Genomic DNA, 26,686 nt, shown 5'->3' with positions numbered 1-26,686 from the left:
TGAACCTTACAGGCGATGGATTTCAGCAATTTTTCTAACAACGCCTCATCTACCTGCCAAGCGTACTGCCCTGGGAGGGCAGCCTGAGGCCGGCCCGCTGAGGGCGGCCGCTCACCTCGGGCTCCCCGTGTCGCGGGACGCGGCAGGGGGAGATTTCGGCAGGGGATGAAGCCCGGGGAGGACGAAGCGTGGGCAGAAAGGTGTTACCGATGGCACCTCGCGGCTACCGGCACCGGCGCAAACCCTCCGAGGGCCAGTTGCGGGTCAGGAGCGGGGCAGCGGTGCCGGGCAGTGCCAGGCAGCACGCTGGTTTGTGAAGCAGGACAGGACGAGCGCTCCCGGCCGGTGAGGTTTGTGGTGCTCGCCCTGCGAGGCCCCGTCAGCCACCTCCTCCTCTGCCTCCACCTCCCCTCTCCACCTGCGCGCCCGCTCTGCCTCCTGCTTCCATCGCCGCAGCTTTACGCAGCCCGTCCTCCGGCTGGAGGGCTTGGGTTTGGGCTGAACCTGGCCCCTTCCACTCAAAATCCCACCTCTGCTGAGCTCCGAGCTGCGACACGACCTCAGCCCCGCGCTGCGGGATCGGCCAGGGAGGGCATCCGCACGCAGCGCTTGCCTTTTACTTCCACGTTTCTTGGTATTTTTCAACCGAAAGCTTCTACTCATAAAACCAGGGGTTTGCTGAAAAGACCCTTAGGAAAGGTATTTTCTCCTCTTGATAAAATGAGGTAGAATTAGCTGGAATCTTACAGACACGCATTAACTTTCACTTCTCCTTGAAATCATTCTGGTTTTGAAAGCAGGCTTTTTCTCCCCACTCCTCTCCCTGTTCCCCTCCTTGTTCTCTCCTCACCATGTTTTAGTTTAAAAATTCTTCAGGCCAGGGAAAAATTCCAGGGCAGGAAAAGAAAAAAAAAAAAAGAGAGAAAGCATAAAGCAATTGTGGCTTTCGCAAACCCAGCGCTCCAGACTTCCTTTCTTCATCCTGGGGAGCGAGAGACGCTCGGGAGGACGCAGGCGAGCACGGCGCAGGAGCCCAGCCATCTGCTTGGGGCTCGTGCGGCCCCCGGCACCTCGGCCAAGGGAAAACCACGGGGAGCCGAGGAAACCGCCCTGCTGAGACCCCAACGCCTCGAAACGGGGCTCTCACCCCGCCGGCCCGGTGCCGGTGTGTGTCCCAGGGGCGGCACTGAGTTGGGGCAGCAGCGAGCCGTCCCCAGGTGCCGTTACGCGGCTGCAAGGTCGCTCGGCACAGCGGCGCGCTGGGCACGGCGGCTGCCAGGCTGAAGGCACGGGGGTGTGGAGGGATGGGGACGGACGGGGACGGATGGGGATGGACGGGGGCTGCACCCCGGCCGAGCCCCCTCAGCAGCACCACGGCCTCGGCTCGGCAGTTTCAGGGCCAGGCGCTGCACAGGGCGCGCGTAATGTCTGCTTACGAGCGAGAACGCTTCGCGGGGGGATGAAAAGCTGTATGGAAACGCAAGATCATTACCGCGATCTCCTTGGAAACATCCCATCAGAGCAAGTTTGCCTTCCTCCTCCTCCTCCTTCTCTCTCTCCCCATGCGCAAAAAATTCTGGCACCCCGCGCATCGCTTGGCGGTGCCTCAGCACTGTGGGTCCAAAATGCAGGCGTCTGCTTTCTAAAGCCATTGTCTAGGATGTGCTATTGAGCTGCAGACCATGGACGGGCTGGGATGGAAAACAGGCATCTCCCGCTACACAAAAAGGAGCTGGCAACCCAGATTCGATTTGCCTTTGAAGCTATAGAGAACCTAAACCAAACAGAATTTGCTTTATTCCCACAAAGGGAACGCGAATCTTAGCAACAAAACAAATCAACGCCTCTGCCCCCGCAACTTAACGAGGAGCAAGCTGAGCGCGGGGCGAGGGGAGCGCCGCTTCACCCGCGGGTCGCGGCTGCGGCTCGGCCCGGCCGGCTTCGGAGAGCAGCAGGCGGCTTGCTGCGCGCTGACACGCTCCGCCGGGGAATGCGCGGCTGGAAAAGCTGCTTCGCAAATATCCCTTTGAATCGGAGCTCTGGGTTTGTTTCCTCCCCGGTTGCATGCCGTTACATCTCGCGAGCGCTCCGTTCGAGGCAGGGAGATTTTCAGGAACCCCCCCAGGGCTTCTCCAGTTTTAGCACGAGGACCGTTTGCCTAGGAAATCACCACGGAAAGTTTATTACCCGCTCCTCGCTTCCCAAAGCGAGCGGGGCTGTGAAGCGCGCGGCAGTGCAAACAGCGGCGGGGCTGAGCCTCGGTCCTGCCTCCAGGTTTCTGGACTTTCCCCACGACTGAGAAGCCAGCAGAGGCGACCTCCCACCGCAAGCACCGCCACCGCGTGCGCTCTGCTTGCCGAGGGTTTTCCGGGCGGCCCCGACGACGCGAGCCCCCGGGGCCCGCTCCCCCCGCAGCACCTCACGGGCTCCGAGAAGATATTCCCTCGCTCATCCCCCCCCCGCTGCTTTACGAGCGGGGCCGTTCCCTTCCCCTCGCAGGAACCGGCCACATGTTCTCCATCTGGGAACAGATGCCCATGAGCCAATAATCTCGACTTGGAAAACGGACTGAAAATAGCACCAGATTTCCGAGCGCTCCGCAGACCGCGGCCGGATGATGGATGTTAGTGCTCGAGCGCCAGCAGCACCGGGACGCTGCTTGGCGAACGCGCAGCGAAAAGGGCTCAGGCAAGAGAAAACGGAAAGGAGCTGGCTGGAGGTGCTGCTGCCCTCTGCCAGATGCTCCTGCCCTCAAGGAAGGAGCGCCGTGCTCCGCTGGTAAACCCCAGTCCCCAGCTGCCGCCCTCAGCCTGGAGCACTGGGGGACACAGGCTGCGTGCCTCCCGCATCCCCAAATCCAGCGGGGGATGTCCCGGTCCCTAAGGTGGAAGCCAGCAGCACCGGGTTTTGTTCTGGGTGTCGCTGTTCCCCTTGGGGCCGAGACGCTGCTGGCCTCCAGGTGTCCGAGTGCCAGGGGAGCCTTCAGCCCCTCGCAGCAACCGCACTCCTCAGCTGGAGAGGATGTACAGCAAATGATGCAGCCAGCCTCAGATCACCCCAGTGAGCTATGACAAAGGAATTTGCCAAACGGCAGAAGGGCTGGGGAGCCGTAAGCCCCCAGCTATGCACAGCCCCAGGCGCACAAAGGCTCCAGGTCTGCGCCTGGGCGCCAGGCGAACGCGGGGGCTTCCCCTCCGCCAGCCGTCGCGCAACGCGTCCTCCAGGCCCAGCAGGATTTTAACCCCACGCCAAGTCCGCGTGCGCGTTATTCCTGAGAACCCACCACCACCAGCAGCCAAATGCCACCGCCGGCTCCTGGCACGCCGGCACCAGGCCCCCCCACGTCCCTGCCCAGCCTCCGCGGCCGCTCCCGCTCCCTGGAGGAGCTGGGGATTTGGGGTTTTACACCCACCCCCCGGCTCCACGGGAGGCTCCAGGCAGGCGAGGAGCGCAGGGAAGCGGCCTCCTTCCCCCCGGCGCCAGCTGGAGCGGCAGCGGGGAAGTCCCAGCCCGTCCCCGCCGCCTCCCAGCACCGGCTGCCTTCGGCCTCACCATCACCGAGCCCCTCGCAGCGGGAGGCCGGGACAGGAAGCGAGCATGCGAGTGCCAGCGGCCGCGAGCCGAGCGGCGGTGAGCTCTCGGGCTGCAGCTGCACAAACCCCAGCGGAGCCGGGGCGCTGGAGCGGGGCCACCTCCCCGGGAACGGGCGCACGCCTCTTCCTGCTCACCGAGGTTAGCGGGGAGGCTTCCAGCAGGCGCTCTCCTGCTCTCTCTCTCCCCCCCCCGGGCTAGGATGGGGAGGAAGCTGGACTTCGTTATTTCCCCGCTGGGAGCAGTGGGAGTTTGGGGCTTTCTCGCAGCCGCTGATTTGGGGTGGTGGAAATCGGGAGGCTGCGGGCCAGGCGGCTGCAGAAAGGCGGCGCCGGTTCAGAGCCACCCGAGCAGGAGAAGGCTCTGGAGGTGGGAGCGGGCGGCCACGAGGCCGAGTGTGTCCCCCCGGCACGGCCCCGGGAAGGGGCTCGCTCGCCCCGGCCAACGTCTGGCAGGATTTTTCTGCTTGCCTCCCGGAGCTGCTGCCCCACGGCCATCGGCACGGATCACCCTCTGTCTGTTCCTCCCCGTGTTTGCATCCCGCTTGGAAACAAAATGCTAAGGCAGGGATAAAACGAACTGGAAAATGCCCCGACAGCCTCTAACGCTCCCAGCCCGAGGGCTTCGTTAAAGAGAGGAGTTTTAATCATCCGCACCCCAGCCCGAACTGCGGGTTCCTTCGCCCCGACCGACCCGGGAGCACATCCCTCGCCGTGGGTGCCCGCGGCTCCCCGCGCGCCGGGCTGCGCAGAGGAGGGGAGGATTGCTCGCCGGGGGCCAGACTGTGCCCATGGCCGGGGGGGTCCCCACCATCACCAGCAGCCACCCCATGACCACCCTGGCTCCCAGGGCGCCCGCCCCACTGACTGCAGTGTGCTGACAGCGCTCGATCGGCGCTAGAAAAAAAAAAAAAACAAAAAACCACCAGGGCAAAACTCCTCTCTGCCGCGATCCGGGCTGGCACGGCACCAAGGCGCACCCCACAGCAGCGCGCGGGGAGTCCGGGAAGGCGACGACGCGCATGGGCAGCAGGCGTGTGATTTTGAGAAGTGTCTCATCAGGGAGTTATTCTCAGCCCTCTGCTAGGCTGCGAGCTCGCACGTCTATAAATAGCCGGCAACGGAGCCGTACCTGAGTCGCTGCTTTGAAGGTGATTCGCTGCTGCCCCATGAATCCCGAGAGCCGGGGGCAGCGCTGCCATCGGGGACGCTTGGGTCCTGCACACAGAGCCCGGCAAAAGCTCGGCCCTGCCCCGGCTGCGCTCCCAGCACAGCCACCGCTAAGGGCTGGGTCGGGCCGAGGCCGCGCGCTCGGGAAGGTGCCTCCTGAAGAAGCTCGTCCGGGTGCCTCCCTGCAGGGCCTCGCAGCCGGCTCTGTCACAGCCGGGGACACGAACCTGGCACCGGGCGTGCAGAGGTGGGACAGGAGAAAGCCCCGCTCGCAGCCACGGGGGTCAGCGCTCGACAGGGCTGCCCCACCAGGGGCAGCTGGCACTAGAAGTAAAGGTGACCGAGGCTTGCACCCCGCGGGCACCGGCACCCGCAGCGCTGCTCTTCCCATCCTCCTGGGCCACCCGGGAAGGCCCGCGGCCTCCGGCGGCTTCAGGGCAGGGCCAGCGCTCGGAGCAGAGGCTCCCACCCCAATGCCCAACCTCACCAGCCCACGGCGAGGGGCCCAGCCCTGGGGCCGCTTCCCCAGCGCCGCGAGCCAGGCTTGCGGCCCGCCGAGGGAACCGCGGCTCCGGGAGCACGCCGCCACGCGCCGACCTCCAGCTCCACGCCAACAGCCGAGTCCTGGTCGCCTCCTGAAGGTCCCTCCTCTGCGGCTCACCATCACCACCACAAACACTGCCACCTTCACTCGCCTGCACTGCCACTGGGTGAGACACAGCGCGGGGGAAACTCGAGGTGACAGAGCACCTCCGCGTTCACACCTCCAGAAACCAAGTCCTGGCTTTACCACAAATCCCGCAATTCCAGGGGAACGCTTCGGGACAGACCCTCACGGGCGTGCTGGCTGCTGGGAGGGCTGAAAAGCGCTCCCCTCCCGGTGCGTTGGGATGAGCCAGCGAGGCTGACACGAAACCAAAGAGGGATGTGGGATGAGTAAGCATCCCCGGTGCCTACGCCAGGTACGAGTGGGAAACCCGGCGCTGTCGCAGCTGCCGGGCGCGTTCGCGCGGTGCTGAAGGCAGAGGCACGTGTCCCGGGCACGGGGCACTCGCCCGCGTCTCACCGGGCACCGCTGCAGGCACCGGGCACTGGCGCAGCCCCTGCTCTGCCCGCACGGCACCTCCCGGGAGCCGAGGCACCGCGCTGCCAGCTCCCAGCTCCGAGGAGGAGACCCTGCCCCGCCGCTCTGCGCCCGCGGCCCCGCGCCGCTTCCAGCAGCTCCTTCCAGGGGGAGGCGAACCTCGGCCCTTCTCCCGAACTAACAAAAAACGCATTACGGCCTCGGTCGGACAAGACAAACAGCAGCGTGAGCAATGGCAGAAACGCTCGAGCGAAACAAAATGTGGGAGAAGCAGATTAGAGGAAGGGCGAGCGAATCCGAGGGTGCGCCGGGCGCCGCTCTCCGGTGTCACACCCGCCCTGACACCGCTCTCCGGTGTCACACCCGCCCTGACACCGGCACATCTCCATTTGCACAGCTTCTAATCTCAGCCCTGCAATGCAGCATCCCCTGCCTTCCCAGCTCCCCTCCGCGCTCCGCTCCCGGCTGGGAGCTGCAATGCAGCAGCGTGGGGAAGCCCCCGCTCCCCTTCTCCCGCCCGGCAGCGGCGCCCCCAAGCCCCCCGCCTCCCCCAGGCCCTGTGCTCTGCCCTCCCGGAGCCTCCCTCCCCGCGCTCCCCCAGGAGAGCGCTCCGCGTGCCGGAGGAGGACGTGACTTTGCAGGAGAGGGATCGTGGCGGAACGGGGCCGTATCCGATCGCCCACGACCCCGCTAGAGGCACCCCCCAAGACCCGAAGCCTGGCCAGGCTGAGGATGGAGCTGCCCTGACGGACGGAGCCGTCCCCGCTCCACCCAGCGGGGCCAGAGCCAGCGGCTTCGCTGCGGGGCTCTAACGGCAGCTGCCACCTGTGCCAGAAGCTGCACGCGCGCACTCCCCGGGGGCCACCGCTGTCACCGTGCACTCCCATCACCCGGAGCCACACACGCAGTGGCACAAAGCAGGCTGCAGACGGGGCAAGGGAACAATTCGGAGGATGCCGCGGACCCAGGCAAGCGGTGTGACTGCAGCCTGGGCTCCCGGCCCCACAAAAACCCGCCTGCGTCCAGCAGGACCGTGGCTCAGCCCGGCACACGCACGCTGGCCTCGGCAGACGGCCGTCACCGGCGGGTTGCTCGCCGCCGAGGGCGCGCGCTCTGGCTCCGCGCGGACCTGGCACCAATCCCCCCGCCCGGGCAGCGGGCACAGGCACCAGCCAAGACCGCGGGCAGGGGAGGACCGGGGAAATCGCTTGCTGGCACCGCGAGATGCGAAGCTACGTGGGAAAGGGCAGAGCGGGTGACGCCGAGGGACGGGACGGAGGTGAGGGGTCTCGTGCTGTCGGCACAGCCGAGCGCTGCAGCGCGAGACGCCAGAGCCAGGGCAGGGACACGAAGCTGGGGCACGGGACATCAGGAGGGGGCTCTACAGGAGGAGGCAGGGCTGGCAGCGGCTCTCCAAGGCCGCCCAGCTGGAAGCACATCGCTCGCACAGCACCCGCACCTGGCAGCAGCCACCGAACGGTGCCAGGAGCCACCAGCAGTTGCCCTGCGGGGACTGCAAGGCCTCGAGGGGACACGGCCCAGGTCCCAGCGTGGTCACGTCCCACCAACGGACCCCAAATGGCCCTTCCTGGACGGGTCCTGCCCATCGACGCCAGGCGGCCGTTGGTCCCTCACACCACCCCCCTGGAACCACGTAAAGCTCCACACTCCTCCACGGATTTTCAGTGGTCAAGTGTCAGATTTGAGGGCAAAACAAAGCTGGCCACAGCCCCACGTGAACAGCATTTTTCGAGTTCTTTAGGGGAAGAATGTGTTTCATGAACGTATTTCCAACAGTTCTGCCTTCGCGTCCTTGCTCTGCTACTTTTCCATGGGAAACCTTGAAAGGCAAATACGGCTCTATTTATTTTCTTACAGCAAGGCGGGTGACGCGTGAGTGGAGACAGCGACACGATGGCGCAGATCCCCCCTTTCTCCTCACCCCGCCCCAAACACAGGCAGAAGGAAATCAATTCCCACCCCAACAACCTCGTCACACGGCCGCTGTCCTGCCGGGGCACTAGGAGAGGCGTAACGTCAGCGTAACAGCGGGATAAGAACGGCTGCGGTGCTTTACGAGGCAATAACCCGCTCCCGGGGCTGTGAAGAGCCACTTGCTCTCTGACCTCCTGGTGTTCCCCCCGCCAGCGAGCCAGGCTCGTGCAGCACAGCGCTGCGATGTGCCCATTAGTGCTTAATTAACAGCGAGGAAAGCCGTGGGGCTGGGGCAGGAGAGCCGTGGGGCTGAGGAATCCCGTACCGTGCGCCTGGCCAGCAGGGACGCTCACCAGCAGGGGACCTACGCGGGGAGGGTCACCTTGGTGGGACCACCTCCACCTGAACGCGCTCGCATGGGACACGTCGCACACGAGCCAGGAGTTTCTGCGCTGCGGGTTTTCCACCGCCCACGTGCGATGTGAAGATCACCCCCTTCCAGGAGCCCATTTGCCTGCACCCCGGCTCTCCTCCTGCCCCACCAGCACGAGGAAGCCAGCCCTGCCCGCGAGTGCGGTCAGAGAGGCACCACGGGCACGTGCTGCCCAGCGGGGACACCCCAGCGGGGACACCCCAGCGGGGACGGGCGGCATCGCCCACCCACCTCCCACCCAAGGGCTGCAGGACCGAGATGCGTTACAGCTGCACCAGCCCCTGCAGAGCCTGGCAGGGCTACAAAGGCTCCTTCAGCGAAGCCTTCGGGGAACGCCGTCTCCCCGGGGACCGCACACGTCCGTCCGGGCTCTGGCCCACGCAGCAGCGGCCATTTGGGTACTTACGCCCATTAGTAGCCACTTAAGAGGCACCATACAGAGAGCAAGAGATGGCCAAGGAAATGGCTGCAGAAAGCAGCTGCAGGATCCTGGAGCTGCTCTGGGGACCTCTAGGTACGCGCAGCAATCACGCGGGGTCCCCACACCCCGGGGAGAGCTCACCCACAGCCCCCCGTGTGCTCTCACCCGCCGTGCACGCCCAGGCTGGCACGGCACGGCGAGCTGCGCACCCCGAGCCACGCACCCCGAGCCGCGCACCACGCTGGCCACGCTCCCTCCGTGCCCTTCCTCCTGTGGCCGGGCGCTGGCGCAATTAGCAAACCCGGCTACCACTCAGCTTTGATGAGAAGGCTCGGCCTCTGCTCGGGATGAAATGTGTAATTTGGGCGTTAGAAATAGCCTCTACAAAGCACATGTGGTTGCTGCGTCCCGGTGACCTCTTCCATCTTACGCAGGCTGCCCTGCTCTCAACGTGGTTACATCTCCACCGGCTCTACAAAGGCGCCGGTGCCATCAAACAGATGACACATCTGCAGCAACCAAAGGAGAGGCAGCGCTTGGCCACTGCTAAATAAATTGTATTTTTGGCCAGCGCTGCACTTCAGCAGAGGCTGATGAGTGTTTCTGGCAGGACGAACGTGAAATGGAGATGAGAAGTCAGGTGTGGAAACCACGGGTGCAGAAAGGCTCCGCGAGCCGCCGCGTTCGGCGGAGCAGGGAGCTCCGGTTAGTCAGCGGCAGCGCCGGCTCCTCGGCACAGGTCAGCAGTTCAGACGAGATCTGCAGAGGTGGGAAGTCCCCGCGGCTCCCACGCCTTTCTTCCCAGGACAAACCGAGCTCCTGGGTCTTCTCGAGGCGCTCCAGCAGGCACAGCAAAATGGCTCAGGCTGACGGCTCTCGTGCCAAAGGAGCCACGCAGCGTGGAGAAGCCTTCTCTCCATCCCCGGCACCGCCGGTAGCCACTGAGCCCCTCTCCTGGCCTCGCCCGCCAGCCCTCACACCCTGCTCTGAGCCAGGGGGGCTCCTGTCCCACCTGGGTTTGTGCCCACCACCAGGGGCTGGTCTGCAAAAGGAACTGGAGAGGGCTTCGCCCGCCCGGATCGCAGCGGCAGACACGCCAAGGGGTCAGGGCCAGAAGCTCAGCGCGTGCCCGGGCTCACGCACCCCCAGCCACGGGTCCACCGCCGGCACGTACGAGGTGACAGAGCAACCACCGGCACGCTGCTGGCACGCTGCCCCCCGCGCACCTCCCGCTCCTGTCACCGTGCCCACCCCTCGGGCTGCCAAGGACGAGCCGGGTCGCTGGCGGCCGCGTTAAACAGCCACGATTCAGCGGCACAGCTCCCACGAAGGCAAGAAGCTCATCCTGCGGCCCCCCGCGAGGACACGGGGCGAAGCTCCTGACCGGTCAGCCCCAAACGCTGCCCCACCCGGGGGTGGAGAACCAGCCCTCCCCGCTGCAGGAAGCCCAGGGGTCCGTGCGCGCTGACGAATGACTTATATTTCAGCAAACACGCAGGGCAAGGGGGGCACAAGGCAGATTTGGCAGCGTAGGGCCCTCACCAGACAGCTGGCCAAGCCTTCAGACGGCAAGCACCGCCCGAGGGATGCTCAGCACCACTAAAATCGGCCCCACCACGGACAGAGGCCGGGAACCACCCCAGGAATTTCCTCACCTTGTGCACGAGGAGTCGTTCCTACACGGGCCAGCCCTGAACCCTCAGGGAAGCTGCAGGAATTTTCCCTGGAGGTGCTGAGGAACCCCCCCTACGAGCAGAGCACTACAAGAGGGACACCGAGATCCCCCAAGGCATGCAAACACCAGCGGGTGGAGACCTGTTCAGGACAAATCCTCCTGCAACCCCTCGGCGCTCCCTGCCCCAGTGGGACCTGGCGTTACCGCAGCATTAGGGCTGGGGCTGGACATCCACGAGCCCAGCGATGGGACCACCACAGGACCACCACGGGACCCCAGCAGCAGACTGGCCTCGTGCATCCCGCCTCTGCGATCTGCCTGCCCCGCCTTGGCCTCGCTCCGTGGCTTTCCATGAGCTGCTGGCATGGCCCCAGCAAGCCCTGGGTCACCGGGCAGCGGCCACGGGACATTTTGGCAGCCAGGGCAGACCCCTGCCAGGGAGGGGAGCAGGCAGGGGACATCGGCACGGGAGGCTCCGTGCCGGCGCAGCAGCACACGTGTGCCAGAGCCCCGTGCCACAGCTGGGGCCGTGACATCCCGAGGGCTCCAAGGGAGAAAGAAGGCACTAGACACGCCAGGGCCCCCAGCCTGCCCCCACCAAACGCCGCAGCTCCAAATCCAGCTGGCTCGGGCGCTGCGAGCAGCCTCGTCATGGCCGCTCGCAGCTCGCTTGCCATTTTTGCACGCCGGCTCGCCAGACCGAGCCGAGCTCTTCGCAGCTGCAAGTCCTCCGTGGTACGGCCACGGGGGAGAGAAAGCCGGGGGATCGGGACGCCGCCTCGCCTTCCTGGAGATCGGCCCACGTCCCCCACGAGCAGCGGCCACGACGGGAACGCGAGGGCTGGGCACGCCTGCACCGAGAGCCAGCGCAGCCGACGGAGGGGCGGCAAGCCCGAGCTCCGACCCGAAGCGGGCGCGTTGGCTGCTTTGATGAAAACCTCATGTGATACCCCACAGGGGACGAGCTCTCGACCACGCAGAGCCTTTCCCAGGCTCGGAGATCAAATGCATCGAGCGAGCGAGCCCAACGCAGCCGGGGGCTGGAAGCAGCTCACGCGCAGCCTGCGGCAGGAGGACGGGGGGCACAAAGCAGCACCCAGACCCCGGGGGGCCTCCGACTCGCCCACGGGCTGGGGCTCCCCACGCGTGCTGCCCCCAAGGTCAGCCCCTAGGACGGGGCAGGGGACGTGCGGCGGTGCTGGGAGGGCAACCTCGGGGTCTCGGGGCTGATTTAGAACCGGGATGTGGCCAAAAACACGCCGGGGGACCCCAAGGCGGTGGGTGCCCACCTGAAGGCACGGGGCCACCCCACGCTGCATGGCTTCACGGGTGATGGCCGAGCCACGGGGAGAAGACCCCAGAGCCTGCCAGGAGCCAAATTTCCATTCCTTAACCCCACAAAAGCCATCACCGAATCCTCCCAGCCCCGCGTCGCCCTGGTTCTGGGTGACCGCCTCGGGGTGCGAGGAGCTAGCGGGGGCCGGGCAGGGAGAGGGGCGTGAGGGAAGGAAGGAATGAAGGAAGGAAGGGGGCCACCGACGCGGGGCCGCACTCACCCAACATCTGGCTGAAGAGGAGCTGCTCCAGGTCTCCCAGCACCGTCACCACCAGCTCGGGGTCCACCTTCAGGTACGGCTTCTCCTCGGCGCCCGCCGCCGCAGGCCCCTTCCCGCCCAGCAGCTCGTCGTCGCACTTGCCACCGCCGCCGCCGCCGCCACCGCCACCGCCCGCCTCGGGGGCCTTGCTGAGGGGCTTCACCTCGGCGTAGGGCCCCCGGGGGATGCGGCTGGGCTTGCCGGCGGCCGGCGGCTTGGCGGGGCCGGCGGGGCGCGGCGGCAGCAGGGAGTGCTCAGAGCGGGACAGGCTGCGCGACATGGCGGGCGCCTCGCGGGCACGGGGACCACCGCCACCACCGCCACCACCGCCACCACCACCGCGGCCTCCTGCCGCCACCGTGGCCGCCGCCTTGGCCATGTCGTCGCTCCAGCGCGGCTCGTAGAGCTGCCGCTTCTTCTCGGCGTCGGTGAGGAAGGCCAGGTTGGTGAGCGACTTCTGCTTGCGCAGGTTGGAGCCGGCCGGCAGCCGCCCCTCGGCGCTGCTCGCCTTGAACACCCGCAGCTCCGCGCCCCGCGGCCCCCCCCCCGCCGCCGCCGCCGCCGCCGTCGTCGCCGCCGCTTTCGCCCGCTTCGGCATCACGGCGCCGCCGTCGGGGCCCCGCCGGTAGCCGCGGAGCTCCGCCGCCCCCTCGTCGCCCAGCTCCACGTCGGGCAGGCTCTTGAGGTTGCTCCCCAGCATCCCCGCGCTGCCACCATTTAACCCGCCGGCGCCCGCTGCTGCTGCTGCTGCTGCTGCGGCGGCACCGTGGACGAGGAGAAAGAGAGGAGGGAGGAGAAGGGGGGGGAGAGGGGGAGAGAGAGAGAGAGAGAGAAGCGCCCTCAGCTGCCGCCCCACCGGCGGGGCGGGGCCGGACGGGCCGGGAGGAACGGAGCGGGGACGGGGGGGGGGGGCGGGACGGGAGCGGAGCGGAGCCGCCCCACCTCGCCGCTCCGCCGCCCGCGGGCCGCTGCGAACCAGCGGAATGTCAGGGGCAAACAAAAAGGGCCCGCCCTCCTCCGCGCCCGCCCGGAGCGGGCAGGGGGCGGGGCCGCGCCGCGCGCGCGCCCGCGGAGGGGAGGGGAGGGGAGGGGGAGGGGGAGCCGCGGGGGCGCGCGCGCGGGGTAGGGCGGGGGGAGAGCGGGGGGGGATGGGGGGGGGGGGGGGGAAGGTGGCACCCATGGGTGCTGCGGGGGGGAGGGGGGGGCTCCGCCAGCGGGACCCGCCCGCGCGCTCCCGCAATCGCGAGCGCGCACGGGGAAGGGGGGGGTGGGCATGGAGCCGGGGGTGGGGGCGAGGCCGGGGGGGGGGGTCCCAGCACCCAGCGCGCAGAAGCACCCCAGCACCCCCACGCCCCGCCGCCCCCGAAGGGGCCGAACCGCCCCGTTCCCACCCCGAAACGGGGCGCTGGCGGGGCCCGAGGCGGCAGCGGGGCGGCCTCGGGGGTCCCCGCGGCCCCCAGAGCCTGCGCGGCCCCGCCGAGGGGCTTGGGGGAGCCGAGGGGCGAGAGGCAGCGGGGAGCGGGCTCTGGTTATCGTCACGTTGCGTTAATTACCCGTCCCCGGGGAAGGGGTGAATTAAGTCTGCGCGGTGACCTCACGCGGGCTGCCATGGCAACCGCCGGCAAATATCGCATTAGGGCGCTGCGGAGATAAGGGGCGGCACGGCCGGGGGTGGCTCCCCCCAACCCGGGCACCGCCGCCGGCCTCGGGGGGTTTGGGGTTCGGCCCCGCGCCGCCGAGGGGCCCCGGGATCACCTGGCTGGGTGGGAAAGCGAAACTGCCAAAACGGGTGGTTTGTAACCCAAAAAACACCGCCGCCGGGACGGGACGGGTCGCCCCCAAAGCCGCACTGGGGTTCGGGGGCAGTACGGCCTTTGCCAAGCCCCTGCTGGTGCTGTAGGGCCTGTGGCAGGGGCAAATTTGGGGAATTTGGGTCATTTTTGAGGGTGGGTGACTCGGTGGCCTCCCCCTGCTTGACCCGCTGGGGCCCCAAAAGGCACCGGGGACCCCGCAGGCACGGGACAGGGGACAGGATGGGGGCTCGGTGCCCCTCACCACGGCGCCGGCCCCGCTCAGCCCTGACCCCAAACCTCCCCAGTGCGGGGCGAGCGGGCAGCCCCGCTCAGAGCCACCCACCCCAGCCCGCTCTGACATCCTGCCCTGGGACCCGGGCTCAGCACCGAGCCCCGCAGCCGATGCCCCCCCCCCAGATCTCCATCGCGAAGCCGTGCCGGGAGCGGGCGCCGCGGCTCTGACCGACTTCTGTCGGCTCGGATCAGCCGCGGCGGCTCCCGAGGCGCCTCGCCCCGCTCTCCTTCCCCTTCCCGCACGTCCCCGGAGCATCCCCATCCCGCCGTCCTCCGCTCGCTGCCCTGGCAACCGCCGCCCCGGCATCCCTTCGAGCGGCCACGCCGCACATGGCCGCCCCCCCCCAAAAAACCCACCCCAAAAGCAAGCGCCGCAGAGCAGCGGGCTGCTCCCGATTCGCGGCGGGGGTGGGGAACCTCGCCTCCGGGCTCAGCCACCACCACCCCAAAAATAAAATACAAATAAGGGGGCTCGCGTCCCCCCGCCGCCCCGCTTGCCCCACGCGGCCGGCAAAGCGCAACCGGCGCCGGCGGTGAGTGGTTCATTGAAAAACGCCGTGGTGAGCACGGACCCGACCACGCGGCAGGGAGGGTTTGGGTTTGTCCCCAGCGCCGCTCACGGCGGCGTCACCGGCAGCTGGGGACGCTCCGGGCGTTAAATCCCCGCCCGGCGGCCCCGCGGTGCCGGTGGGAGGTTGGCGGCGCGGGGAGCCGCCGGTGCCAGGCCTCCCCCCCCCCTCCCCAGCCTGCGCGCTGGCTCTCGGCCGCCTCCTCGGAAATGGGTCATTCCTGGAGCTCGGTGGAAAACTAGAAAGAGGAGAGCGAGCCAAGAGGCAGCAGGGCCTTGGGAGGGGACGGCCACACCGAAACGCGGGGGGTGTGGGTGGCGGGGACAATCCTCGGGGGCAGCCGGCTGCTCGGCACGCGGCGCTGGTGCGGGGAAGCGGGGCTCTGTGCTGGGGGGGTAGGGGGACTCTGCCCCACGGCAGCCCCACACGCACGGGTGCAGCTCCACCAGCTGGGGAAGGGTCACCGCCATCCCCTGCTGCTCTCCTCGCTTGTGGTTTCTGCCCCCCCCCCTCCTTGCAGCCACGAAGCCACCAGCACCCCGTGCTCGCCCCACGCCAGCCTGGCCCCGCGGCCCCAGCCCCGTCGCCCCCGGACGGTTCCCTCCTCCCCGTCCCTCTCCCGCTCGCTCGCTACGTGCGGCGGTTTCGGGATGCTCCTGTGCTCGGCACAGCCCTGGCCCCACGTCTGCACGTGCGTTTCATCCGGCCCCGCTCCCAGCCGCCGCCAGCTGCTCCCGGAGGCCCCGCACAAGGCATTAATAACGCAGACGATGGCCCCGGTGTGTGTGTCCCCCCCCCCCGGCCTCCCTGCGCCCCTTCCCCAGCTCCTGGCGGTTCTGGGGCTCCAGTCAGAGCCCACCAGCGCTGGCACGCGCTGCCCGTGTCACCGAGGTGGGGTGGCACGAGCGGGGACGGGGGGACCGAGGGGGAAGGGACGGGGTTTGGCAAAGGCTGAGGCCCCCCCTGCCCTGCCCTGCCCCCAGCAGCCCCCCAGCAGCCCCGAGCCAGCAAGCGAAGCCAAGCGCCCGCACAAGCCAAAGGGGAGCGGGGGCACCCAGCATCGCCCCCCCCCACGAGTCCCAGGCCAGGCCCCATTTTTTGGGAGGGGGGGGGGGACCCCAGCACGGCCCCGTGGTGGATGAGGATGAGCGAGGGACACGGGGCAGTGCTCCCACCCCTCCCCACACATGTGGGACACGCACAGCCCCTGGGCTGGGGGCACACAGGACCTCCCCCCCCCCGGAAACCCCCCCCAGACTCACTCAAGGCTCTGGGCTTGGGGTCGGGCTCCTCAGCAGGACTGGTGTCACACGGGGACGTGGCCCGCTCCTCCCCGTCCCCCTGCAGCCTGGGGACAGAGCGGGGTTAGGGTGGGCGAGCTGGGGTGCGGCCACCCAGGGACCCCGGGGGGATGGGGACAGCCAGTGCCTGGGGCTCTCCGGGGACCCTGAGGACACCGGTCCCATGGTGGCGGGGGTCCCCAGGGTGTCACATTCTCTTCGGTTTTACTGAGCCTGCCCCACACCGTTCATCAGGCTCCCATGGGTGCCCCCAGCACCCCACCCCAGAGGGAAGCCCCCAGTCCCCACTCACCGGACCCCAACCCCATCATTCCGGCGAGGTTTCCCCGTAGCCTCCCCATCCCCGTGCCCCCCGCCATGCCCCGTCCCCGGGCACTCACCGGTACTGGAAGGGTGCCACAGTGGCTGTCACGGGCCGGATGTGCGGGGAGGCCGAGGAGAAACTGATGGCCCCCGACCCGAAGACGGGCACCCTGCTCTGCGAGCCGGCGGGGGGCCCGTCCTCCGCCGCCATCTCAGGGGTCCCCCCCGGCCCCCGCACGGAGCAGCTCAGGGGACGGCGGCCCCCGGGTCCCCGCAGGCCGCTCTCCACGCCAGCCCCTCGGCCGCCCGCCACCCCCTTGCCCACCTCTGGCCACTTCCCGGGGGGCACCGGGGGTCTCTGCCCCCCACGGGGGGGGACGCTGGGGCTGGGGCCCTCGGCCGGCTCATGGCCGGCGGCTCTGGGCTTGGGCTTGAAGCTTTTGGGGCCGGAGGCCAGCCGCGGGGACGAGGCCTGGTGGGAGGTGGGAGGCCCCGGGGTGCTCTGGCGGGCCGGGGGGGCCGCAGCGGGCAGCTTGCCGGGGGGCACGGCGCGTGGCACCGGGATGGCGGAGCCGTAGTGGCCGCGGCCGGCCGGGGTGAGGTTGGCCGTCCCGTTCATCCCGGCGAGGAGGCTCCGGCGAGGCGCTGCGGAGGGAGAGGAGAGGGAGGGGGGTGAGCCACGGCACGGGCGATGTCTCCTCCCCATGTCCCCCCCCAGGGACCCCGGTCTTTGCCAGCCCCTGTCCCTGCGTCCCCAGGCCCCTATGGCGGGGCCCTGCGGTGAGGCCGTACGGGCGCAGACCCGCAGGTAGGGGTTCCCCTCTTGGCCACCCAAAACCACCTCCTGGTCCCCCAAACCACTGGAGACCACCCCCCAGTCACCCACGATGACCTCCCAGTCATCCAGGACCACCCTCCGGCCACCCAAGACCACCTCGTGGGCACCCGAGACCGCCTTCCAGCTGGCACGGGGGCCAGCTCCGCCACCCCGTCCCCCAGGCCTGGCCGCACAGCACCGCAACGGACCCACACACATGTGCCCACAGGACCCATCCCACGGCTGCTCCGTGCGGTGTCCGAGCCCCATTCCTGCCCTCCCCAGCCCCGACACCCCCCGCATGGTGCCACCTGCCCCATCCCTCCCTGCCCCTGCTCTCGTCCTGCCCCACGGTGACACCCCAGCGGCCGCCCCCGCTCTCTGTTCAGCCTGGGCGTCTCCCCAGCTTTGCCACCACTGGTGACAGGGACGTTCTCACGGTGGCACCGAGTGGAGGAGCTCATCCCTCCCGCAGGCCTGGGGGGCTGCCGAGATGCCGGACTTTGGGCGCTTTGCGTGGGGAAGCAGAGCAGAGCCCGGGGGCAAAATCAGCCGCGGAGCCAAGCTCCAGCTCCAGCCACCCCCATGGGTCCTGGGCACCCCTCTGCGCTGCAGCTCTCCAGGGAAAAATTAAAATATATATATTTTTATTATTTTTTTTTGCAGGGCTGGAGAGATCGGGAACATCTCTGGAAAGGTGGGGAGATGCTGGGGAGGGCGCCCAGGTGCTGCTTGCCCCCGCGAAGGCTGCGTTTTGGGCCGGAGCAGCGAAAACAAGTGGGGCTTTGTGCGGGCGCCGCGCTGGGCGCTGGGTGCGAGCCGACGGAGCCGCTCTCCGTGCACACACAGGCCGCTCTGTTCGCGGCCCGGCCCGCAGCCTGGCTGCCTTTCAAGGCTGAGACGGGCTTCCCCGGAGCGTAAGGACTGCCTGCAGACATTTTGGCAGTCGCACCGTCTCCAACACGGCCCTGGATCTGCCCGAGAAGTCCAACCCCAGCCCCGCTGATGGCATCGCTGCGGCTCGGGGCCGGCCGTGCCCTGCTCTGCCCCCCAGGGCTCAGCACCCAGCACCCAGCATTTGGCAAAATGCCTTTTGCAGTGCCGGTGGGGCCGACCGTCCCTTCCCGGGGCCAGAGCTGGTGGCCCTCCACCCTCGGAGGCACAAGGCAGCCCTACACGAGCGGCTGAGCCACCGGCCCCACTCCATTTTTTGGCAATTTTCTCCCAACTTTGTCAATTTTTTCCCAGCCAGTAGAGTCGGTCCCAGCCCATTGATTTCCCTGAGCCCCTCTTTATCCAAGCCAGAGGCAAAAAGTTCCCCTAGATGTGTGCTACAATCTTATCATCACCGACCCCCCTGTGCATCAGCATCACGCGGCTCCGCTTTGGAGCCTGGCACACTCCTGCTCTCAGGGCATTTAGCACCGGAGCCGTAACCGGTTTTTATAGATTTTTTTTTGATCTGTTTGCTCCAGTTGGATTTCCCTCATGTGGACACGGCTTCCACCCCTGTCCTCGGAGCCTGCTGGGAGGGCAGCACAAGGCTGCTTCTGCAGCTGAAGCCAAAGCTGCCGTGTTTGCCACAAAAAAATCAATCCTCCTCCTGTTCTCACAGGCTCTGAGGTTTTATACGGGCAGGCAGTGGCTGCGGGAGGAGGGCTTTGGAGCTGTCCCCTCCCATAGCCCGTGCCTTGGGGTGGGGAGGGCACCCAGCACTTCGCCCGGCTAACCACGGCGACCCCTTCCAGGCTGCACCCTGGTCCGGAGCTCCCCTGGGGACGGGGAGGGCTGGATGCGGCCCCTCTGCCCCGGGTAACTCTGGCTGCCAGCCGGACCCCTGGCTGGGGACAGGGATGTCCTCACCTGCAGAGCCGCCGTGGGACAACCCAAAGCAGCCGGGACCCAGCCAGCCCCGGGAGCCTCCTGCTGTAAGCAGCCTGCCACAACCTCCCATTATTTTATGAGCAAACGCAAATTAAAGTCACCCCTAGGAGATTCAGCACTTTCTGATACCAAGCAAATTATCAGCTTCCCGCTGACTTCGTTTCCAGCCGCCCAAGCGGGGCCGTTTGGGGACGCCGAGCCCCCCGTCCCGTGGGGCCGGTCCCCTCCGTGCGCCCCTGCTCCTCCCGCGGCCACGCTGCCCGGCTAAGCAGGTCACAGCCTGACCTAGATAGAGGCGTCTCCCCACCGCGGCAGGTCCTTTGCAATTAGCTGAAAAGGGAAGGGACTTTCTCCTAATGACAAGGAGCCGCCAGTGCCGCAGGCTCAGCCCCACATTGGGGTTTGTCCCCCTGGGCAGTGATGGAGCACCCGAAATCTCAGGCAGGTTGGGATGCGCTCCCTGGGGGAGGACGCTCGTCCCAGCTACTGCGGGTCCAGAGCTCAGCACAGGGGCGCTGGGCTGGTGCCCACTGCCTCCAGCGCTGAGCTCCAGGTTTCCCATAATTAGAGACTGTTACACCCAGGGAACAAAGTGGTTGCTGATCCTTTCGGACGAGGCAGCCCATGGAGAAAGGAGCAAAAAGGAACAGCCCTGGCTGAGCCGTGTCCTTCATCCCAGGACAAACGCGAACCAGCACATCCCCGAAGGCGTCTCTTTCAAAGAGGCATCTGTTGTGCTCGGGGCTTGAGCTACTTGCTTGGAGCAGAGTCAAAGCACACCTCACACCTGCGGTTAGGGCAGGCAGGAATGAACACACGGACCCGGAGGCTCAGCCCCATTTCACGTCCCTCGCTTCGCACATGTTGTGGGGCACGCGAGCGTCTCAGCCCCCTCGCAGCTGTGCTGGGATTAAACCCTTCCCCGTGCCCGGGATGGCTGCGGCAGGAGCCTGAGCACGGGCACTCAGCGATGCAAAGAGGCATTAAACCCTTCACCCTCTGCAGGGCTCTCACTGCCACTCTGTGCCTCAGTTTCCCCACCCTGACACAGCTCCGGAGCAAACCCCACAGCCCTGGGGTGTCCCCAAGGCGTCCTGGCCTGTGCCCTGCGTTCGCAGCCATTTGCGTCCACCCACGGCGTCCTCCAGTTTGCTCCCTCCGACGGGAAGCAGCGGCTGCCACAGCGATTGTGCAGAGTTGCCACAAATCCCCCAAATCCTCCCCGGCGGGCGCGGGGAATCCTCTTGGGAGGACGTTTGCAGCCCAGCTCAGACGGGCCAGGCTGCGGAGCCCAGCCGGCCGCGCTGGGGGTGGAGATGCCCCGTGCCCACGGGGCCCAGACCTCAAATCCTACAGCGTGGGAGCGACCGGGACCAGCCCCGTGCAGACCCTCCCGGCACGATGCCGCTGCCCCTCGAAGCATCTCCCCACAGCCCCGAGCAGGATCCGGCCCCAAGCTGCCTCCGGGGATGGCGCTGCTCCAACGCAGCCTCCTCCCCGGCACGCTCAGGAAGGATGACAAAGAAAAGGCTCCTTGTGACACAAGGGACATAAAACTTTCCTAAGAGAAACAGAGGGGAGCAGGGAGAGAAAGGAGCCTTCAGAGGGGAACAAGCTGCCCATTCAGCCTCCAGCCCCCGCGCCGCGGCCGAGACCTGGCCTGCCCCCGGCCGGGTGTCACCGCGTGGGACATTGCCACCGCCCGCGCTGCGGGGACCCGCGCTGCCTGCTCGCTGCCGGGGGTCTCGCCGCGCCGAGGGGCCGTACCCAGGGCTCGGTGCCACGGAGAGGGGGCTTCTGGCTCAAAAGCACGGCAGGGACCGGAGCGAGCAGAGCAGAGCGGTGCAAGCAGAGCCCCAGCAAGGCAGAGCTGGGGGTGGTCGGGGGTCAGCACAGCCCGAGCCCCCCCCCCGGAGCCAGGATCTTGTGCGCAATGGCATCTCAGCGGGCAGCTTGTCTGGAATGGGCTTGGGCACGGCCACGGGCAGCAGGAGTGTGGGAGAGTGCCCGGGTGGCCCCAGCTCTGCCCGTCCTGGCCTCACCCCCACCCCACGACGCAGGGGGCTTGGGGCGGCTTTGCTGAGCTGGGGGAGCCGCCGAGGGGAGGGAAGAGCAGCGCGCGGGTGCAGGAGGAGGATGAAAGCGGCTGGTGTTAGAGCAGAGCCGGCCGGGGAGCCGCAGCACTAAGCTGTCCTTCAGCCACGCCGCGGCCATCCCATTAGGCACTTAACCCACTTTGATAAAACCTTGCTGTGAGCGAAGTTTAGCCCTGCACAGCCCGCGGCGGCCTCCGCCACCGACAACCCGGTGCAGCGAGACCGAGCCCTGCCCAGGCCGGGCACAAATCCTGCGGGTGCTGAGCCCTGCCGGGCGCCCCGATAGTGGAGGCCCCCTGTTTACGGCCTCCGGATACCGGAGGCTATTGGGGTCTCTGGGGACGTGTCCCCTGGCTGCTCCAGGCGATGCCAGCCCCTCGCAGGCCTTTAATTGGTGCCATTAACCCCAAAACTGCGACCCGCGGGTGCGGCACCCCCCGAGCCCATGGGGGTGCCGGGGGGCGCAGATGTCCCTGTGCAGCCCCCGCCGGGGGTGGGGGGGACACGGGGGCTGCCCCTGGCAGCGTGTCCGTGGGTCGCGATCGGCCTCGTGGGCGGGGGGTGTCGGAGGGGACAGGGGGTGTCGGGGGGGACAGGGGTTGGGGGGACAGGGGGTGTCGGGGGGGGACAGGGGTTGGGGGGGACAGGGGGTGTCGGGGGGGGACAGGGGGGCTGCGGGAGCGCGGAGCCGGGAGCGCCGTGCCCGCTGCGCGTCCCCGCGGCCGTTCAGGAGGCGCCGGCGCTGGACAGCTCCGGGCCGGCCCCGCGGCGCCGCCCCCCCCCAAAAAAATACGGGGCTCCCCCCCTCCGCCCCCCCCCCAAAAACCACAGGGGGCTCCCCCCGAGAACCCCCCCCCCCCCATGGCCACCGGTGTCGGGGCTGCCGCTTCGCCAACCTGCGAGAGGCCGGGAGCTGCCCGCAGCCCCCGCTGCCCCCCCCGACCCACCGGCTGCCTCAGCATCCAGCACCTCCTGGGGGCTCCGGACCCCCCTCCCCCAAAAAAAGGCTCCCTGGTGGGTGACCCCCCCCACGCCGGGGACCCCCACGCCGTGTCCCGGAGCCGTCGTGCAGCCGAGGCGCACGCGATGCTCTCGGGGAGGGCCGAAAGCGAACAGCCGAGGATGGGGAGCGCGGCCTGGCCGGGCCGCATCCGGATCGCCCTGTCTGGGTCCTGCTCCCCGGGGCCCATCGCAGCCTTTGGCCCCAGCCCCGGGACCTGACGGGCTGCAGACCTGGCCCGGTTGCAGAGCCAGGAAGCTTCTTGCTCGCTCCTCGGGGTTTTGAGCAAGAGCAGATGTCGCAGCACCTGCCTGCATGTCCTCGCCGGGTCCAGCAACGCCGGGCGGAAACGGCCCCCCCAGCGCTCAGCCCCGAAGCCTGGAGGCACCCGGCGCTTTTTGGCTTTGGGGACCCAGCCTCGGGAAGCCGCAGCTGTGCGGAGAGCTGCTAAAGGCATCAACTCGGCCGTGCTTGCGTGCGTACGCGTGCGGTGGGACAGCTGCGCTCACCTCCCCGCCCCGGCATGGGCTGCGCGTCCCCGGCGCTCGGCTCAGCTCCCCGGGCGCACCGCAGGCTGCGCTGGGCTAAGCCAAAGGTCGTTCGTCCCCCCAACGCTGGCCAAGGATTCCAGAAGCGCTGCGGGGTGGGCGAGCTGCGTAATGCTGGGGAAGCAGCAGCGCAGGGGTCGGGGCGCCAGGTCCCCGAGGGCAGCTTTAATCCATCAGGGAACAGAGCCGGAGCTGGGCCGCCACCGCTGCGCCCTCCGCAAAGCCCCCCCACGGCTTAAAGCTGCCGTTTGCACCCAGCGGCACCGCTCCGGGCACTGAACAGAGCAAGGGGACGCTGTGCTGGGGCTCCGATTCCCAAATGCCCCCCCGCGTGAAGCCCCTGCTCCCCCCGAGCCCCTGGGCATGCAGCGAGGCTGCGCCCCCTGCATCTCCAAGCACCTGATCCCCTGGGGACCATTCCCACCGTGCGCAACGCTTACCGGGCTGGTGTTACCTGGGCACGTGGGATGGGATCTCCCCCCATAACGCCCCCCTACCATAAACACGCAGCTCTTGCAGCAGGGACTTGCCCTGACCCCCCCACCCCTGTACCCGGCAGCCCCACTGCACATTGCTCGGCCCCCAAACCCTGGGACGGGCTCCCCGGGACAGGCGGGCATCTGCGATGGAAAGCAAAAGCCCCGGGGAGCCCTTAATGGGATGAGTGGATTTTCCAGTGAGCTGCAAATCCGCAGGGGCCGCGAGTGCCACGCAAACACCTCATTACCCAGGTATTAACGTGGGTTTCGCTGCGTTTGCTGTTCGGAGCGCAAGCAGCCAGGCTGCCCCCCCAGCTTCAAACCGATCACCGCGGTTGCTAGACTGTGGGTCCATTGCTCATGGAGGAGGATCAGCTTTCCTGGAGGAGAGCCTGAGCATCCTCTGAGCATCCCCTGAGCATCCCCTGAGCATCCCCTGAGCATCCTCCGAGCATCCTGCCTGCCCGCAGCGAGGAGAGCCGTGCTCCAGCTTCCCCCCTTTCCCCCTGCGGCGTAGATGTCTCCCCTGGAAAGAGCCCAGAGAGGGAGAGGGGAGAGAAAAGCAAGGAAAACCGGGGAGGGGGGGATGGAGGAAGGGGTGGAGGAGAAGCCGTGAGTCAATGCCCAGCCCCACGCCGAGGGAGTTTCCGCTGCCCTGCTGCCGGAGGTGACGCGGCCCGGCCGCATCCGCACCGTGGGGCCGTGTCCGGTGGCAGCCGAGGATGAGGATGGAGATGACCACAGCCTCCCTGGGCTCCGCGCCCCCGTGCCCCCACCCTGACGGCCCAGCCTCCTGCTGAGAGTGGCTGTGCTGGGTGCCCCGGGGTGCCCAGCGCCCCAAAACCCGGCCCCTGTGGCTCCCACGAGGCCACCACGGGGTTGTCCCCGCCTGGGTGGCCGCAGCAGGATGTGGCTGCGGTGGCAGCGCGTGGGAAAGCCCTGCCCAGCACGGCCCACTGCCCACCACCAGGGGCACGGGGGAAAGGCGGCCGGCACCAGGGAAAATCAGGGAATGGGGGAAATCCCAGAATGGTTGGGTCGGAAGGGACCTTAAAGCCCACCTGGTTCCAGCCCCCTGCCATGGGCACAACGCCTCCCCCAGCCCCGGCTGCCCCCAGCCCCATCCAGCTGCCAGCTCGCGTCCAGTATTTCTGCCACCAACGTCCCCAAGCCCTTCTCCGCAGGGCCACCCCCAGCCCGTGTGGGCATCGCCCTGACCCCGGGGACGCCTGCAGCCCGAACCCACACCCAGCTCCCACCCCGAACCCGCCCTCTGCAGCGCTGTGCAGACCGGCAGAGCCTCATCCCCACATCCCAGAGGGAAGAGGATGCCAAGACGCCAGTGCCACCACCCCAGGGGGCTCCCGTGCCACGAGCATGGTGCCTTGTCCCCACCTGCCCCCTCCTCACACAATGCCTGGAGGTACCCTTGCCCCGGGTGCCTCCAGGGCAGCATCCAGGGTCCTGGATCCGTCCCCTCCACGGCTGAACCCGGCTCTGGGGGCCACGCTGTAAATCTCAGAGGGTGAAAGCCCCCATGGGTGCGCAGCATCCCCCCATGCGGCTGCACCAAGGCTGTGAACCCAGGGGTTAATTCATCTGTGCCCAAATTTCTGTGCCCCTGAAGCCCTCACTGAGGCAGCACAAAGCTCGTCAGGGGCCACTTGCTAACGAGCAGGGCTCAGGACCCTCCCTCAGCCCCGGGGAGTGGTCAGGGGCCACTGGGCTGGGTTTGTGCCCCACCTGGGAGCATTCAAGGAGGACCCATGGGCTTTGCCAAGTTTGCTGCCAACCTGCAAGCTGTGCCTCAGTTTCCCCAAGTGATGCCTGCAGAAACGCCGGGGCTGTCAGCCGAGCCACCGCCTGCACCCGCGTCCCACAACAGGTCCTGGCCCCCCAGGAATCATTTCTGAGGACACGCAGGGGCTGGCGCTTCCCAGGCCTGACCCCAGGAGCCTGGGGACTGATGCTGCTCCCCGTGTGCCCTGGGTGGAAGGCAGGGGGAGAACGGGGACACCTGGCCCCGGTCCCGCTCATCCCCTGCGGGGCCCAGCCCCACTGCAGCCCAGGGCCGGAAACACCTTTTTCCTGTCCGTGGGCAGGAAAAGCTCCCAGCTCGGATATTTATACCCCGCTGCCCCGCGGGGCCGGCCCCACCTCCCCGCAGCAGCCCCGGCTGCACCCCCAGCCCCGCTCCAGGCCCCGCCACCCCCCGTCCGCATCCTCGCTCCCGTTCCCTTCCTTGTCCCCATTCCTGTCCCCGTTCCCGTTTTATGGCTCCCCGCACACTGGGACTCACCTGGACCCCCCCCAGCACAGAGGACGAGGCCTGGATCCCACCCTGGGACCCAAACCACGGGGGGGCCCCAGCCTGCCCCCCCTCCACCCCACACCCCGTGGCCGTGTCGGATGGGGAGCGATGCCCGGGGGGAAACTGAGGCAGGGGCAGGGCTGGGGGGTGGCGAGGCAGGAGCGGGCTGCGAGCCCAGGGGCCGCATCGAGCCCAGGGCTCAGGAACTGGGGCGATACCGGGCGAGCAAGGGGGGCAGCGGCGGGACTTCGCCCCGCTGCTGGGAATTTGGGTGCCCGCGTCCTGCGTTGCTGCCCCTCTCCAAAACGCGCTGCGGGGCTGCGGGGCTGCTCGGACACACGCCGGGAGCCCTCCGAGCCGCAGCAGCGCTCCCGGCCCCGCGTGGGCTCCCGGCTTCCCTCCCAGCTGGGATTTTCCGAGGTGAGACCCCCGGAGAGCGGCAAACGCGTGCCGCGGGTGTCCGTGCCCCGGACGCTTCGCCCACCCCTGCACAACCCTGAGGGTTCGGAGGTGCGGAGCCGCGCTCGGAGCCTGCCCGACCCCTGCGGGCCCCCCGGTGCCGAGCCGGGACCCTCCGGTGCCGCCGGGAGCCGCCTGGCCGCAGCGGGGCCGGGGACACCGAGACCCAGCGCCACGGAGTCCCCGCTGCCCCCCCGGCTGTCCCGGCCCCGTGCCTCAGTTTCCCCGCTCGCTTCCTTCCTGCGGCTCCCCCAGGAGACCCCGAGCCGGGGACGGGCGACAGCGGGAGGGGGGCACCGGGACACGGGAGGAGGGGACCCCCCACCCCCGGCACCGGCCGGGCTGAAGGAACGGGACCCCCGGGGGACCCTGCCCCGCCAGCCCCGTGTCCCCTCGGGGATGTCCCCCCCCGGCCCCCCAGCACTCACCGCCGCCGCCCGGCCCCGCTCAGCTCCCGGCGCCGCCTCCCCAGCGGCAGCGGCGCGGACTCGAGGGCCCCGGGGAGCGGCGGGGAGGAGCCGCGCAGGCCCGGCCCCCCCCGGCCCGCAGCAGAACGGCCCCGAGCACGGCGGGGGGGGGGCAACGAGCCGGGGGGGGGCAGCACCACGGCGCCCCCGGAGCCCGCACCCCACGGGTCCCCCCCTCGGGACCCCCCGCCCCCCCAGGACCCCCCTCCATACGCCCCCCCCCCCCCACGGGTCCCCCCCACGCCCCGTTCCCCCGAGCCCCCCCAAACGCCCCCGCCTCTCCGGACCCCCCCCCACGGGGCCCACACCCCAAGGGTCCCCCACGCTTGTCGCCCCCCCCACACAAGTCCCCCCCCCATGACCCCCGCCCCCCGAGCCCGCACCCTCAGGACCCCCCCCCGCTCCTCACTCGCCCCCCCCCCGAACTCCCCCCCCGCACCCCTCAGACCCCCCCCGTCCCCC

General features: G+C 68.5%; 1 protein-coding gene across 10 annotated transcripts in view; it reads right to left on the bottom strand.

Annotated features, from left to right (window-relative positions):
- Window positions 1-26,301, bottom strand: part of NAV1 (neuron navigator 1) — a 67,045-nt gene extending 40,744 nt beyond the window's left edge. Inside the window, exons 1-4 of one of the 10 annotated variants that reach the window (XM_066982865.1) lie at window positions 26,186-26,301; window positions 16,241-16,808; window positions 15,822-15,907; window positions 11,865-12,656 (exon numbers count right to left, since the gene is read on the bottom strand). In XM_066982865.1, coding sequence (XP_066838966.1) covers window positions 11,865-12,656; window positions 15,822-15,907; window positions 16,241-16,782 — 1,420 coding nt within the window. In that variant the 5' untranslated portion in view covers window positions 16,783-16,808; window positions 26,186-26,301. Of the gene's footprint in view, window positions 1-1,492; window positions 1,608-11,864; window positions 12,657-15,821; window positions 15,908-16,240; window positions 17,268-26,185 lie in introns of those variants that run through there. The other 9 variants (XM_066982860.1, XM_066982861.1, XM_066982862.1 and 6 more) reach the window with 9 other exon arrangements.
- Window positions 26,302-26,686: the final 385 nt, after the last annotated feature.

This window comes from Anser cygnoides, chromosome 25 (assembly GCF_040182565.1).
Source record: "Anser cygnoides isolate HZ-2024a breed goose chromosome 25, Taihu_goose_T2T_genome, whole genome shotgun sequence".
Lineage (NCBI taxonomy): Eukaryota > Metazoa > Chordata > Aves > Anseriformes > Anatidae > Anser > Anser cygnoides.
This window is presented reverse-complemented; position numbering and strand designations above follow the sequence as displayed.